The sequence below is a fragment of the Hyaena hyaena genome, unplaced genomic scaffold (genome assembly GCF_003009895.1).
Source record: "Hyaena hyaena isolate Hyena2069 unplaced genomic scaffold, ASM300989v1 scaffold_546, whole genome shotgun sequence".
Classification (NCBI taxonomy): domain Eukaryota; kingdom Metazoa; phylum Chordata; class Mammalia; order Carnivora; family Hyaenidae; genus Hyaena; species Hyaena hyaena.
Genome location: NW_024081179.1, coordinates 179069 through 195531, shown reverse-complemented (window position 1 = coordinate 195531; position 16463 = coordinate 179069). Strand labels below are relative to the sequence as shown.

Here is a 16463-nt window from a genome sequence, read left to right as displayed (position 1 = left end):
TTCTCCTACTCCCAAAAGCCCAGATCCTGATGGTCAAGATTCCTTGAATCAGGGTAATATGAGTAAATATTAATTTAGTGTCAAAATAAATTTTGTAATTAATAAAGAACAGATTTTACTGGGTATCTACCTTATGTAAGCTGAACTTCAGTACACTCCTTTGCTATTTTTCCCATATGGAAGGTGCTGGGCCTGATTCCTTCCAAAGGGACATGGTGGAAAAAGACTATGTGAAATTAGGCTTTAGGTTCTAACACCAGTGCAGTTGCTTCCTCACTGGATAACTGAATAAGCTACAAAATGTTAGCAAACTTCAGCCTGCTCATCTGTAAAATATAGATAAAAATAGCTATGTCATGGGTCTGATGTGAGAAACAGGCAATGTGTGATGTAGATGGTGTACACAGTCATTATAATCTGATATCTGGAGCCTAATACCTGGCCCTAGCCTGGCGCTAGCAGTGACCAGGTCTAGGCGATGTGACCTTCCTGGAACTCTGGCACTCACCCAGTTAAAGGAGCTGGATCCATGGGAAGCTTGCAACAGTACCTGGCACATGACAAACACTTAGTATGGGGCTGTGATTCCAGCTGCTATAGTCACTGTTAGGATTCTCTCCCAAAGGCCTAATATGTGCCCCGTTTTCAATTTTCTGTAAATGGGTCCATGTTATGCTCTAATTTTAACCTATTTAAAATATTCGGCTCTTTAGTGACTTCTCTAAAATAACAATGAATCATGGGTACATTTGTATAATTATAATTGATATAATTTACAAAAAATAAATTATATATTCTTAATTCACAATCTACTTTAAATGTCAAGCTGCATTATTTCCTGCCAAATCACAAATAAGGTTGGCAATAAATTTAAAAGTTCCCCCTAAAGCAGTGACGACATGGAAGCTGTATTTTCCTACATTTCTTTTTTGTTTATTTATTTCTTTTGAAAGAGAGATAAAATGCCCAAGCAAGAGGGGGAGGGACAGGGAGAGAGAATCCCAAGCAGGTGCCAAGCAGAGCCCAATGTAGGGCTCAAACTCATAAACTGTGAGACCACGACCTGAGCTGAAATGAAGATGGGATGCTTAACTGACTAAGCCACTCAGGCGCCCCTTTTCTTGCATTTCCACTACAACTTTTGAAATGAAAAAATATACATACTTAAGAAAAATTTTTTTTCATTTTATTTTTAGAGAGAGTGTGTGTGTGTGCATGCGTGTGCACATGCAGGGTAGAGGGGGAGAGGAAGGAAGAAGGGGGGGAGAGACGGGGGGGAGAGAGAGAGAGAGAGAGAGAGAGAGAGAGAGGAAGAGGGTGTAGGAGAGAGAGGGAGGGAGAGGAGAATCTCAAGCAGGTTTCATGCCCAACAAGGAGCCCAATGTATGATTTGATCCCAGGCCCCTAGGATCATGACCTGAGCTGAAATCAAGAGTCCAATGCTCAATCAACTGAGCCACCCAGGCACCCCATACAAACATTTTTATTTTCAATATTCTGAATATGTATAATCAAGAAGGGTTTTAGATTCCATTTACTATACTGTTTGTTTTAGTTTACCAGATTCATTACACTGATCTGGATGCAGACACTGCACTATAGGTAGCAGGACTCTTTTAACTACTTTTGTTAACAGCTTGAACTGTGAGCTTCCTACAAGTCAATCCAGAAACAAGAGGTATTAAGAAAGGAAAGGATGAACAGAGCTGTTCAATGAAAAAGATTCCCAAAATGACTTGTGCTTCATCTGATGGGAAAGGGGAAGGAATGAAGTCCAAAATCGGATCTGGAGGCATTTGCAGGAAAAGAGGTGGAGAGAAAGAGGAAATACTGGCACTGGCTGTAACAGCAGTGTCTAAGACTTAGAACACTGAGGGAGGGGTCATCTTCAAAACAGGTGACCTTGTGGAAGATAAGAGAAATCAAGAACTTACAGGGGAACCAAACAAAGTCTAGAGGCCATTCCCACCTGGGCTGTGCACTCTGGGATCCTCCTCTTCACCCCAGGCCTATTAAGCCAGAATTGGCTGTGGGGGGGGTGGGGGCGGGGGAGGGTGTTCTGAAGGAAACATAGGCTTTTTTCTTTTTTAAAAATGTTTTGATGTTTTTTATTTATTTTTGAGAGTCAGAGAGAGAGAGCGCGAGCAGGGGAGGGTCAGAGAGAGGGAGATACAGAATCCGAAGACAGGCTCCAGGCTCTGAGCTGTCAGCACAGAACCTGATGTGGGGCTCGAACCCACGAATTGTGAGATCATAACCTGAACTGGACTCAGACGCTTAACCGACTGAGCCACCCAGGCGCCCCTCTTTTTTAACTCATTGCACAGCAAGCACTGGAAATGACTGGTTTGGGGAGGCTGAAGCAAAAGTGACACAAACAACCCAGTGGTGATAGCAGTAAAAGTAACTGCACTGTACACCACATGCAAAGCATGAACTGGTTCTCTCTCCTCCTTCAAAGTTCCCTGATTTGTCTCACAACTAACATTCTCTGGGATGCCAAAAAAGCCACTACTGTCACAGAGCTGTGAGCATTAGCAGTGACTCCAAAACAAACAGCAGCTTTAAAAAGAAAACAGGCTGGGGCACCTGGGTGGCTCAGTCTGATAAGTGTCTGACTTTGGCTCAGGTCCTGATCTCAGTGTGAGTTCAAGCCCTGCATTGGGCTCTGTGGGGACAGCACAGACCGTGGAACCTGCTTTGGATTCTGTGTCTCCCCATCTCTCTGTCTCTACCCCACTCACACTCCGTCTGTCTCTCTCTCTCTGAAAAATAAATTTTAAAAAAGAAAAGAAAACAGGCTGAGTGAGTGTAAGTAGGATTTGCCCCAAACACCCTCATAAAAGGAATTTATAGCCAATAATGTTTTAATAATCCTTTGACAACCTATATTTTGCATACACTTGAGCTTAATGTTTTTTTTTCTTCATTATCTTTGACTAATTTTTTTTTAAACACAAAGATTTCCCTTTCTCTCTTACTAAAAGTCTGGATTGAAGAATGGTACTTGAATCTTACTCAAAAATTGCTTTGCTCCTGGGTCAGCAGGATCAACTAAAGGATGGATGCTCACTCAAGGGCCTGTCACATATTTTAACTGGATAAAAACATCCTTACCAGTTTATGCAGCACCAAACTAGAAATGACAACAAATAGAGAGGACTCACTATTCAAAAATACCTCAAAAGACAGGAATTGTGCCAGAAAACCAATAAAATGAACTTTAGCAGGAATCAAATTCAGGTAAGGGGGAAAAAATCAGGAATGCCTGGGTGGTGTAGTCAGTTAAGCTTCTGACTCTTGATCTCAGCTCAGGCCATGGTTTGTGAATTCGAGTCCACATCAGGCTCTGTTATGGTGTGGGGCCTGCTTGGGATTCTGTCTCTCCTCTGTGCCCCTCCCTCACTTGTGTGTACATGCTCTTTCTCAAAACGAATAATCAAATATTAAAAAAAAAATCAGTTGTAGGCATCGGATAAACTAGGCCTATGTTGAGGGCAATTACTGTGGCTGGACCAAGAGGCTGAATATGGACTTGGGAGAAGGGACCAAGAAGACTCACTCAAAACAGCTGGCTATGTTTGAGGTGGTAGAATGAACCTCTAAAGCTCCATATGGCAGAAGAGAGAACAGTGTTATAGATGTTTCTAGAAGACAGATGATAGTGCCAACTAAGGGGAAAAATTAACTGGAGCCATCCAACACTGGAACAAGACAGTGTAAGGAAGAAGTGTGCCTCTGTCCCTAAATGTGTTAAAACTGCTACCTAATCAGATGTCATAAATACATATTGTAAACAATTATTTCCTTACGTGTTATAAATCTCTTGCTTTTAATTAAGTGGTTCCAGTTTAAGAAAAAGGAATTACTGTTTAAATTGTTTACGGCAGGGTATGGTAACAATTAAGCTTCTGCCACGGAGAAGAATATTTCTAACATAGTAACATACTAGAAGGACCCAAGGGAAGGATAGAGAATCCCTGAAAAGCTTACTGCACACAGACAACTGTTCCTTAAAAGAGCCCGGCACGAAGGGCTCCCGGGGGGCCCAACGTGAGCTCAGGCGCATCTTCCTGCACGCAGCTCAGGGTCCTGCACCACTCTGCACCACACAGCTCTCCGCAGCCTGTTGCCGCACCGTGCCCTGGGCTGTTCGTGCAGTATGGCCAACAATGAGTGTCCCCAGACCATGAGGGGACTGAGAAGGTCTTTCCATCTTTTTTACATGGTAAAAAAAATACTTAGATCTTTCAAGCCTAGGTAAAATTTTATTGCAAACCACCCAGAGTCCACTGCACTTACCTGATTCATCATTTTCCTCCCCTCTTCCCTCCTTCCCTTCCTCTTCCTTCCTTTCTTTTTTAATTTTTATTAATTTTTGAGAGAGTGAGTGAGTGCAAGTGGGAGAGGGGCAGAGATAGATGGAGAAAGAGGATCGAAGTGGGCTCTGTGCTGAGAGCACAATGCGAGGCTTGAACTCATGAACTGTGAGATCATGACCTTAGCTGAAGTCAGATGCTTAACCGACTTAGCCATCCAGGCGCCCCAGACACAATGTTTCTTAAATGAATTAGTAAAAGGTCATCCCTATTTTTCATTTGAAATCTACATGTTCCTTGAAATATTATCTCCTCAGCCTGTGTTTTAAAACGTAGGTTACTCAGATATGGTGAGCTAAGACATCAGAACTAGCACTGAAAGAATATTTTTAACTGACAGTTCACAAGAGGAAGGGCACACATGCTATGCAGGGCCACATGGGGAAGCACTAGGGTCAGTCAGGACACAGGAGGAGCCAGGGGGAATCATGGGAGAGGGTCTCTATCTTGGTTTCTACAGGAAAGGCAAGGCGAGGCAGGGTAACAGACTGGGGACTGGCTTGCCTGAACCATTTCAGTAGGCTCTGCGGTATAAATACAAGTCTCTAATTGTCTGGCACCGGGCCCTAGGATGATTAGAGCGAGGAACTCTTGGGAATTTATTTAGAAGCCAGATAAAGGAGGTGGTTCTGAGTATGAGCTCTGGATTAATTCGTTTAAAAATAAACAGTACACTCACAAGGAGCAATCTGCTATTTCTAGGAATTAGCTGCCCTGGGAGGGACAGTCTCTGCCAGGTAGCATAGCCCCAGGTACAGGAGCATCAAGAAAACAGAAAATAAGGGGACTGGGTGGCTCAGCTGGTTAAGCACCTGACTCCTGATTACGGTTCAGGTCATGATCTTGTAGTTTGTGGGTTCGGGCTGCACTGGTGACCACAATGACAGTGCCAAGTCTGTTTGGGATTCCCCCCCACCCCGTCCCTTCCCCATTCTCTCTGTAAATAAATAAATAAACCTAAAAAAAAGAAAAGAAAAGAAAATATAGTTTATACATCTTGCTTTATTTTCTTCAAAGTAATGACACAAGACGCTACAGGATTTATTTGTTGCTGCTCCTCTACTAGGATATCAACTCCACTGAAGCAGAAACTTCACTTGGTTCACTGTTGTACCCACACTGCTTACAACAGTGCGTGGTATACAGTAGGTATTTAATAATGATTGTCTGTTGAATGATGAGTGAATAAATGAATAAATCTGCATAAAAACCTGGCTTAAGCAATGTTTGGAGGGAGAGGTAGAATAAAAGCCTACTTTTTTAAAATGTTATTATTCTTGGTTGGGGGCAGAATGCAAGTGGGAGGGGCAAAGAGAGAGGGAGACACAGTATCTGAAGCAGGCTCCAGGCCCTGAGCTGACAGCACAGAGCCTGACACAGGGTTTGAACTCAGGAACCATGAAATTATGACCTGAGGTAAAGGCTTAACTGACTGAGCCACCCAGGCACACCCGTTGGCCTACTTCTTTTAAGTACTTGAAATAGTCTTCCAAATTTTAAACTATTAACTTCTCTACTGTCACTACAAAGGAAAGTCTCAGGTTAGTTCCAGTCCAACTTTCACAAATCATGAATTAGGGAAATTTACTAATTACAATAAGGTGGCATAATGGAGTGGAAAGAGCCTGTATTTTGGAGCCAGATCAGGATTTTCATCTTTACCCACCACTTACTAGCTGGAGAGCCGAACTATCTCTACTCAGAGTCCGTATCCTCACTGGAAAATCTGTGGCAGAGTATGAAAATGCAAACACACCTATCAGACTAGCCAGTGTGAAAAAGTTCAACGCTTCTATGTGTAAGAACATGGGAGGCACAGGCTCTAGAACCTAATAACAATAAATCCCCACATAACTAACACTCAGTGGTGACCGCAGGACACTGCTTACTAAAATATTCTATTATCTTCACAGTGGCAAACACATTTTCACTCAGAGTACAGGAATGTGGGACTTAAAGCTAACCACACCTGCCGTGAAGGACTGACTGCCCAAGTACTCAGCACTTATTACTTAGGGACTTTGGACAGGTTTCTTAATCGTTCTGACCTCTCTTCCCTGAATAATGGAACTTACGTTATGAAGCTGCAAAGAGTGAAATGAATGCTATGGACTGAACTGTGTTCCCCAAGATTTGTATGTTGAAGCCCTAACCCACATCGTGATGGTACCTGGAGATGGGGCATTTAGGAATTAAGCAGGTTTAGATGAGGTCTCAGGGTAGGTCCTCATGATGGGATTAGTGCCCTTCTAAGCAGACACGTCTCTTTCTCTGCCACATGAAGCACAGTGACAAGGCAACCCTCTGCAAGCCAGAGAGAGAGCCCTCCCAGAGCCCAGCCAGGCTAGCACCCAGGTTTTGGGCTTCCCAGCCTCTAGAGTGTGTGAAATATCAAGGTCTGTTGTTTATGCCACCCAATCTATGGCATTTTGCTGTAGCGGCCTGAGCAAACTAATCTGATGAGTTCATACAGGTAGTACACTTAGGAAAATGCTCGAACATTAGCCATTACCAGAAACAATACACTGCAATTAAGTTCCACAAAAGAGACCAAGCCAGAACCCACCACTCAATTCTTAAGTTTTACTTATTTCCTGTGAAGGGAAAATTTTACACAAACAAACAAAAAACACTCTTCACCACTCAAAACCAAGCAAACAAAAACTACTGTTCAGCACACACAGTAACAGCAAGAATTCATTCAGTCCTCATTGTGCGCAGGTATCATTTTTCTGCTCTTTTAAGGGCTTTTAAATGTTAACTTATTGATGTAATAACTTCTTTCTAGATAGGTCTTCTGAGGCAAAAGAAACAAAATCAAAAATAAAATATTGGGACCACAGCAACATAAAAAGCTTCTGCACAACAAAGGAAACCATCAACAAAATTAAAAGGCAACCTACTGAATGGGAGAAGATATTTACAAATGACATATCCAATAAAGTGCTAGTATCCAAAATCTATAAAAATTTATAAAACTCACCACCTAAAAACCAAACAATCCAATTAAAAAATGGGCAGAAGACATGAACAGACATTTTTCCAAAGAAGACAGCCAGATAGCCAACACACATGAAAAGAAACTCATCATCACTTACCATTAGGGAAATGCAAATCAAAACTACAATGAGATATCACCTCGTGCCTATCAGAGGGCTAAAACCAACACCACAGCACACAGGTGTCGGTGAGGACGTGGAAAAAGGGGAAGCCTCTTGCACTCTTGGTAGGAATGCAAGCTGGCGCAGCTCCTCTGGAAAACAGTATGGAGGTTCCTCAGTTAAAAACAGACCTACCCTAGGGGCACCTGTATGGCTCAGTTAGTTAAGTGTCTGACTTCGGCTCAGGTCATGAACTTGCGGTTCATGAGTTCAAGCCCCGCGTCAGGCTCTGTGCTGACAGCTCAGAGCCTGGAGCCTGTCTCAGATTCTGTGTCTCCCTCTCCCTGCGTTGCTCCCACACATGCTGTCTCTCTTTCTCTCAAAAATAAACATTAAAATTTTTTTTAAAAAAAATAGAACTACCCTATAACCCAGGAATCACATAATTCAGTATTTACCCAAAGGATACAAAAATACTAATTCAAAGGATACATGCATCCCTAATGTTTACAGCAGCATTATCTACCATAGCCAAATTATGGTAACAGCCAAGGTGACTATTGATAAATGAATAAATACACATGTACATACATACATACATACAATGGAATACTCAGCCATATGAAATCTTGCCATTTGCAAAGATGTGGATCGAGCTAGAGAGTAGAATGCTAAGCAAAATAAATCAGCCAGAGAAAGACAAATACCGTATGATTTCACTCACGTGGAATTTTTTTTTTCATATGTGAAATTTAAAATCAAATAAAGGGGAAAAAAAGAAAGAGAGAGGCAAACCAAGAAACAGACTCATAACTACAGACAGAACATTCTGATGGTTCACCAGATGGAGGTGGGGGAGCAGGGTTGAAACAAGACTATAGGAATTAAGGAATGCACCTATTGTGATGAGCACTGGGTGTTGTATGGAAATATTGAATCATTATACTGAACACCTGAAACTAATATTACACTTTATGTTAACTGGAACTCACACTGAAACTTAAAATAAAAAAGAGGTGCCTAGGTGGCTCAGTAGGCTAAAGCGTTCAACTCTTGATTTCCACTGAGGTCATGATCCCAGGGTCACTGGGATAGGGCCCTGCATTGGGCTCAGGACTGAGCGTGGAGAGATACTCTCTCCCCGCCCCACCTCTGCTGCTCCTGCTTGCATTCTTTCAAAAAAAATTTTTTTGAATAATTAAAATATTAACTTATTTAATTCTTACTACAGTCCTATTATCTTACTGCTATTGTTTCCATTTTATAAATGGGGAAACCAAGACCTGTGTGACTTGTCACACAGCTAAGCTGGCTTAAGCCTGGATCTGAATCCATGAAGCCCGGCTTCATAACATTCCTAACCATCACTCTATACTCCCTCTGTTACGTTTAACACTCTACTCCAAGACTGACAAAGAACAGTAAAAACTTTAGATGGATTACACAAGTATACTAGAATGTCTTTAATAGGTAAATACATTTTTAAAAATGAGCCATAACTTGCTTTTTAATGATAGACTAAAATAAAACCCAACAAGATTACTTGCATATAATCAAATCAAATTTAAAAATGACTTTGTAAACCAAAAAGATGACTAACATATTTCTTACACTGCTGCTATCAAAACCATTATAGGTACACAACACTAAAAAAGACTGACCTTAATAAAAAAAAAAAAAAGGATAACCAAAAACATTTATAAAGAGAAAACATCTTAGGAATAGTAGATCAAAGTTGAAAAGTACAAAAACAATGGAGAAAAATATCTCTTACTAGAATCTAACGTTTATTAATGCAATAGCTGGAAAAATAAAAAGGAAAAAATGAAGAGACTTGTCTATGAAAATAACATCAGTTTACAAATGTGCAATCAATTCAGGTTTCCTTATATGAATTTATTAAATGTGCATGATTCAATGTGCAAGCCTGAATAATGTGACACTATTCTAACACCTGTGATAAAACACTGCTTGAGGAAAGAAAAAAAAAACAAAAAAAAACTGCTTGAATGAGCCAGCCCACATTTTTTGATAAATGGCAGTACAAAAGATTACATTTTGTTAATGGCAGAATGTTCCTTAACGTGAATGTTAGCTTCTAAGGCAGTGCCCTAAGCTTCAAGGCTTAAAATCGTATTATGTAAAGAGAGTTCCTCTTATACAGATGTCACAGTGATATAACTGTGTAGGTGCTGAACGAAGGCTGTATGATGTACCACCCCAAAGACAAAGATGCCAGGTACACTCTACCCTGCGGCAACTTTCCATGGAAAAGGAAGTCAGTGAAAAAGAATTGTAAAGAGATATATAGAGAACACTTTTAATTTATAAAAAAAGAATATGAACTAATACACACGATTTAAAACAATGCCCTATACTTTAATAAATGGTGCTGGGAAAACTAGACAGCTACACGGAAAAGATGAAACCATCTGCAAAATAGGATGAAGCTTCTTCCAAAAAAAAAAAAAAAAAAGATGAAAACAGACCACTTTTTCACACCACACACAAAAATAAACTCAAAACAGATTTAGGCCTAAGTGTCAGACCTGAAACCATAAAACTCCTAGAACACAGGCAGTAATTTCTTTGCCATTGGCCATAGAAATATTCTTCTAGATATGTCTCCTCAGGCAAGGGAAACAAAAGCAAAATTATACTACTGAGACCACACCAAAATAAAAAGCTTTTACACAGCAAAGGAAACCAGCAACAAAACAATAAAGCAACCTACTAAACGAAAGAAGATATTTACAAACGATATACCCAATAAGGAGTCAATATCCAAAGTACAGTATATTGAACTAGAATCCTCAATAAACTTCTTATATACTGATTTTAGTTCTGAATACCAAATTTATTAACCCCTAACTTACTTATTAATACCAAGTCCTTAGATATATGAAGAAATTAAAGTTTAAAGTAATGGACACAATTTTATCTTCAGAACAAATAACTGCAATTTTTGGATCATTCCAGGACCACCCTGAGTGCCATTAAGACTCACTTTGGCCTGCAGAACCACTTGCTTACCATTTTTAGTACAAGATAAACTCCCTCCCTCCTACTTCACACACTCACACACACACACACACACACACAAACAGGACTTCAAAATTACCATAATATAAGTGAAAAACAACCATTAGGAAAGCATTAGGAATTTATACTTATACAGGGCAATATGCTTACAGTATCTTACATGAGAAATGCTTTGCAGTTTATAAAGCTCTTTTAAGTGCATTATTTTACTAATACACCCATCCTGAGCAGATGAAATTATCTCTGTTTTAAAGATGAGAAACCCAAAATCAAGAAAGTTAGCTTGAGACAGCTTGAGATCAAGTTAGACACTCCACTAAGTGGCAGAGTCAGGACATAAATTAGGCCTACCTGTTCCTAGTTCAAGGTCTCTAAAACCCCAGCTAGGATTGGCCAAATCTAGAAATCAAAGTATGTTAAAAGGCTTTGCAAGACTAAAAAGAACAAGAAGGAGTTTATTATGAAGATCATTAATCATTCACTAATGCGCCAGTGAAATACCTATGTCAAGGGCCTAATCTGAGCGATTAAATCTCTCTAGGCCAGTCATCAAGACTTTCAGAAGACATCCATAGCATTCTAACATGCACCAGAGTGGAGAATTTCAGATCTCCATTAGATGATACAAATGGCAACCGTGCATTACAAATATGTCTTTCAACTATCATTTTCATTTTTATATTTTCCTATGAATTAATCATCAGTCCTTAATTAGACATAGTGACAGAGTTTAATAAAGCCAAAGTGCTGACTTTAAAGACCTCAGTATTAGCTATAAGAAAGGTGCATAACTCTACATTAAGAGTAATTACACAAAAATATGTTTTAAAAACTCTGTTCTAGTTGATATTCAACTAAAATGTACAGCTTTCAGTTTGTGCTATTAAGAACATTTAAAATTTAATCATTATCTTCATCTGAAGGGGAAAAAATCCAACATTTTATACAATACTACATCTCAGTTGCATTCATAGAGGCAGCTTTACTGTACTAAACATAATAATGAAAAATAACAGTTGAAGTACTGAAGGGACAAATTTGATGGCAATTTACACTGAAAATCATTATAACACTGGATACTGAACCAATCTTACCTTTTGTAGACTTGTTGGATTCAACTGAGTTTTGTCAATTATTTTTATTGCAACCTAGAAAAAAATAAATAAATATTTATAGACTTTAAGAATTTGGTAATTATAAACTAACTGATAATAGTTTTGTAAATGCCCAAACATGTGGGCATTTACCTAAAAAACTAAAACTCAACTAGTTATAATATTTTATATTTTATAAATATTTTGTAATTGAAAAGAGGGGCTTCATGCAAATACGAGTATTGTTAGAACATTTTATATTTAAGTTACTTATAGACGTGGGGAGAAAAATCTCCCACAAGGTAAGGAGACAAAGAGAGACAGACAGACAGAGATTATACAATGAAAACACTTCTAAAAATACAGGACAATGAACCAAATCTCCTATTACCTATTTACCAATACTTAATGTTTATAATTCCCCTTGGGTGGGGGTGGGGATGGCTGCACTGTTCCTGGAGGTACTGAGATACCAAGTGGATGTGTGGAGTGGATGAAGCAAGCTCCTATTTCACCTCCTAGTTCCAAAAATCCATTTAATATATTGTCCTCAGATAGAGGATGTAGCAGAAATTAAACTGATAAAAACAGATACTATACTTGATCTTAGCCAAAAGGCTGAGAAGCAATCCAATATTTTAATTTTATCTGACTCTGGGATCCAAAGGCAGGAAGTACAGCTTTTACAGATTGCTCAGAGTGTCTTACACACCGTAAGAGCTTGATAATTGAGTAAATATATGAACCAATAGGTTGGATTCAATCTGAAAACTTTAAAAACATTAAAAAAAAAAAAAAAAAAAAAGAGAAGTCCTTTAGGTAAAGAAGGAAAAGGGACTAGTTCCAGAACAACCTGTAGGCTAACCCAGTGAAACATGTACAGTGGCAACAAATGGGTCACCCAGAAGCTTTTGTTCAGAAAGGGGTGAGTAAACCCCAAGCAGTCTAAAAACAAGCCACTAAGATACAGGAAGAAAGAACTATAACTTCTAGTTATATGTGTTTATCTTTAAAAAAAAAAAAAAAATCAGTTTTACTAGTATTTACTAAGTGGACCTATAGCAGCATCCTTATCTGGTAAGTTGTCATTACCAGAATAAAACTGATTTCTAGGGGCACCTGGGTGGCTCAGTTAGTTAAGCGTCTGACTTTGGCTCTGGTCATGATCTCGCAGTTCATGAGTTCGAGTCCCGCGTAGGGCTCTCTGTCTTGACAGCTCACAGCCTTGGAGTCTACTTTTGATAGGTGTCTCCTTCTCTCTCTGCCCCTCCCCCGCTCAGGCTCTGTCTCTCCCTCTCTCAAAAATAATCAAACATTAAAAAATAATTTTTTAAAGTGATTTCTAGGGTCTATAGATATCCAGAATGAGGGGACAGTGTGACAATAGCGAATGGAAGGAAATTAAGTGAAGAGAGCAACTGCCATGAACTGGGGAGCATAATTAACTCAGCTTTGCATCTGAGGTCCAGAACAACAAATGACCACACCCCACAGTGATGAAGCCGTATTCTACTATGCATCCTTCAGGACACAGATCCAATAAGAAGCACCACTGAAGAAACGGACTATAGTCAAAGTCTGGGGAAAACACTTGAAGATTCTGTCAATGGTGCTCCAACTTTTTGGTCTCCTTTATACTCTTAAAGATTACTGATGAACCCAAATGTGGATTATATCAATATTTACCTTATTACAAATGAAAACTGAGAAATTGTAAAAGTAAGTACTGAACATAATAACATTCATTTCAACATAATAATATTCAACAAATGGTGCCAGGAAAACTGGATATCCACATGCAAAAGAATGAAGTTGGACTCTTAACTAACATGATCTATAAAAATTACTGCAAAGTAAATCAAATATCTAAATGTAAGATTTAAAACTATCAAACTCTTGGGGCACCCAGCTAGCTCAGTCAGTAGAGCACACAACTCTTGATCTCGGGGTTGTGACTTCGAGCCCCACGTTGGGTGTGGAGCCTACTTTAAAAAAAATTATTAAAAAAAAAACAAACTACCAAACTTTTAGAAGAAAACATACAGCAAAAGCTTTACAACACTTGACTGGTCAATGATTTCTTCAATGATACAAAAGGCACAGGAAAAAATAGCCAAATCAGACTTCACAAAATTTTTAAATTTTGTATATCAAAAGACAGTATCAACAGAGTATAAAAAGGCAACCCAGAGAATGCTAGAAAATATCTGCACATCAAAGATCTGATAAGGGATTAATATTCAGAACATATAGAGAACTCCTAAAACTCAACAGCAAAAGCCCAATTCAAACGTAGACAAAGGAAGAAAGAGACATTTCTTCAAAGAAGATATATACAGTGGACCCTTGAACAATGCGGGGTTTAGGGGTATCACCTCTCCCGGCACAACAGAATATCGATGAATAGCTTCTGACTCCCCCAAAAGTTAAGTACTAAAAGCCTACTGCTGAGTTGAAACCTTACCAATAACATAAACACACATATTTTGTATGTTGTGCGTATTCTTAAAATACAGTAAGCTAGAGAAACGAAAGTGTTATTAAGAAACTTTTATATTTTCTTAACACATATATTTATAGTACTGTACTACTGTATTTATTGAAAAAAACCTATGTATAAATTGGACCTGCACAGTTCAAACTGTTGGTTCAAGGGTGAACTGTACAAATGGCCAGTAAGCACATAAAAAAGATGTTCAACATCACTGCTCATTAGAGAAGGGCAAATCAAAACTACAAGATGCCACTTCACACCCATCAAAATGGCTACCATAAAAAAACAAAACAAACAAACAAAAACCTCAAGAAAACAATAAGCGATAAGGATGTTGGGAAACTGGAACCCTGTGCACTGCTGGTAGGAATGTAAAATGGTATAGCTGTGGAAAACAGTAGAGTGCTTCAAAAAAATTAAAAACAGAATTACCTTATGATCGAGCAATTCTATTTCTGAGTATGTATCCAGAAAGCAGGGACTTAAGTAGACATTTGTACAGCATGTTCATAGCAGTATTACTCACAATAACTAAGACATGGAAGACACCGTAAGTGTCCACTAAGTGATGAATGGATAAGCCTAATGTGATGTCTCCATACAGTAGAGAATTATTCAGTCTTAAAAAGGGAGAAAATTCTGAAACATGCTAAAGCATGAATGAACCTTGAGGACATTATATTAAATGAAATAAGCCAGACACAAAAGGACAAATACTGTATGATTCCGCTTTATAAGGTTCCTAGAGAGTTCACATTCATAGACACAGAAAGCAGAATGGGGGATGCCAGGAGAAGGGGGAAGGAAAAATGGGGAGTTAGTGTTTAATGGGTACAGAGTTTCAGCTTTACAAGATGAAAAAAAGATCTGGATAGGGCGCCCAGGTGGGTCAGTGGGTTAAGCATCCAACTTCAGCTCAGGTCATGATCTCATGATTCATGGCTTTGAGCCCTACATCGGGTTCTGTGCTGACAGCTCAGAGCCTGGAGCCTGCTTCAGATTCTATGTCTCCTTCTCTCTCTGCCCCTCCCCTGCTCATGCTCTGTCTCTATATATAACTCAAAAATAAAATAAACCTTAAAAATCTAAAAGAAAAAAAAAGTCTGGAGATACACAAAGGTGATGGCTGCACAACATTATAAATATATTCAATACTACTGAACCATACACTTAAAATGGTAAATTGTTATGTGTATCTTAGCACAATAAAAAAAAATGGGGGAAAAAGCCCATTACATGTGAATACAGGTAACATTTTTTGAAATTTTCACATATCTTTCTGAATTTGTTCTGTTGTGATATCACATGTCTAAAAAAATTTTACTTTACATTCATGAGAGAGAATGGAAAAAGTAATGTCTTAATAGTATTACAAAAATAGTTTAGACTTTGCAGACACTCTAAAATGTTTTCAGAGAATCTCCAGGGGATCCCCATACCTACTTCAAGAACTGCCACACTCTTCACATTAACACTTTAAAACAAATAACAAACCACCCTGCTTCACGTGGTCTAAACTCTCCTAAGTTATTTGATCACTTCCTATAAACCCATTAACTTCCAGAGGGGCTAGAGAAACATTGCTAACAGGCAACCAGTGAATGTGGCCCTGGAGGGGAAAGACCCACCATCCCGTCCCGTCCCATCCCGTCCCATCCCCATCTAGGGAGATTTAAAAAAAAAAAAAAATCAGAATTGGAGAAGGAGCAGAGTGTTAGCATGTTATATGCTTGAAATAAGCAAAGACAGAATTCTAATTCTGTATTTGGAAAATCGAAGTCTTGATTCAAACTACAGTAAATAAAGCGAAAAGAAATACTGGCAGTTGGAATACACAAACAATGACCACCTTGCTCATATCTCACTTGGGGATGGTCTTACTGTTACAACCTTAGCACACTACCAGGGACCTAAGAAGCATTTAATAAATGCCACCTGTTTTGATGTGAGGCCCTGAACCTCCATAATCAGTAAGCACACATGTTAGAGATAGTGACAGAGGAGTGAAGAAATAGGGTTTCTGGTGTTTTAATAACAGACATCAATGTGATTTTTTAATTATTTTTTGTTCATTTTTTAGTATTTATTTTTGAGAGACAGAGAGAATGAGGCAGGGCATAAAAGGGACAGGGAAAGAGAGAAAGGGAGACACAGAATCCAAAGCAGGCTCCAGGCTCTGAACTGTCAGCACAGCACCCAACACAGGACTGGAACCCACAAACCATGAGACCATGACCTGAGCTGAAGTCAGACACTTAACCAACTGAGTCACCCAGGCGCCCCATAAAAATTACATTATTTTAAAATTTAATGAATTAACTTTCTTCAAATTTTCCTTTTATAAATAATTTTG

At 39.0% G+C, this 16463-nt stretch overlaps 1 protein-coding gene and 1 non-coding gene across 7 annotated transcripts in view; both read right to left on the bottom strand.

Moving 5' to 3' along the window:
• Nucleotides 1-16463, bottom strand: part of MARK3 (microtubule affinity regulating kinase 3) — a 115088-nt gene that overhangs the window by 61295 nt on the left and 37330 nt on the right. For all 6 annotated transcript variants that reach the window (XM_039255811.1, XM_039255813.1, XM_039255812.1 and 3 more), the window contains exon 3: nt 11617-11670. In XM_039255811.1, coding sequence (XP_039111742.1) covers nt 11617-11670 — 54 coding nt within the window. The remainder of the gene's footprint in view (nt 1-11616; nt 11671-16463) is intronic.
• LOC120247799 lies at nt 12056-12246 on the bottom strand. The gene has a single exon (XR_005532416.1). It is a non-coding gene; the product is annotated as a U2 spliceosomal RNA (small nuclear RNA).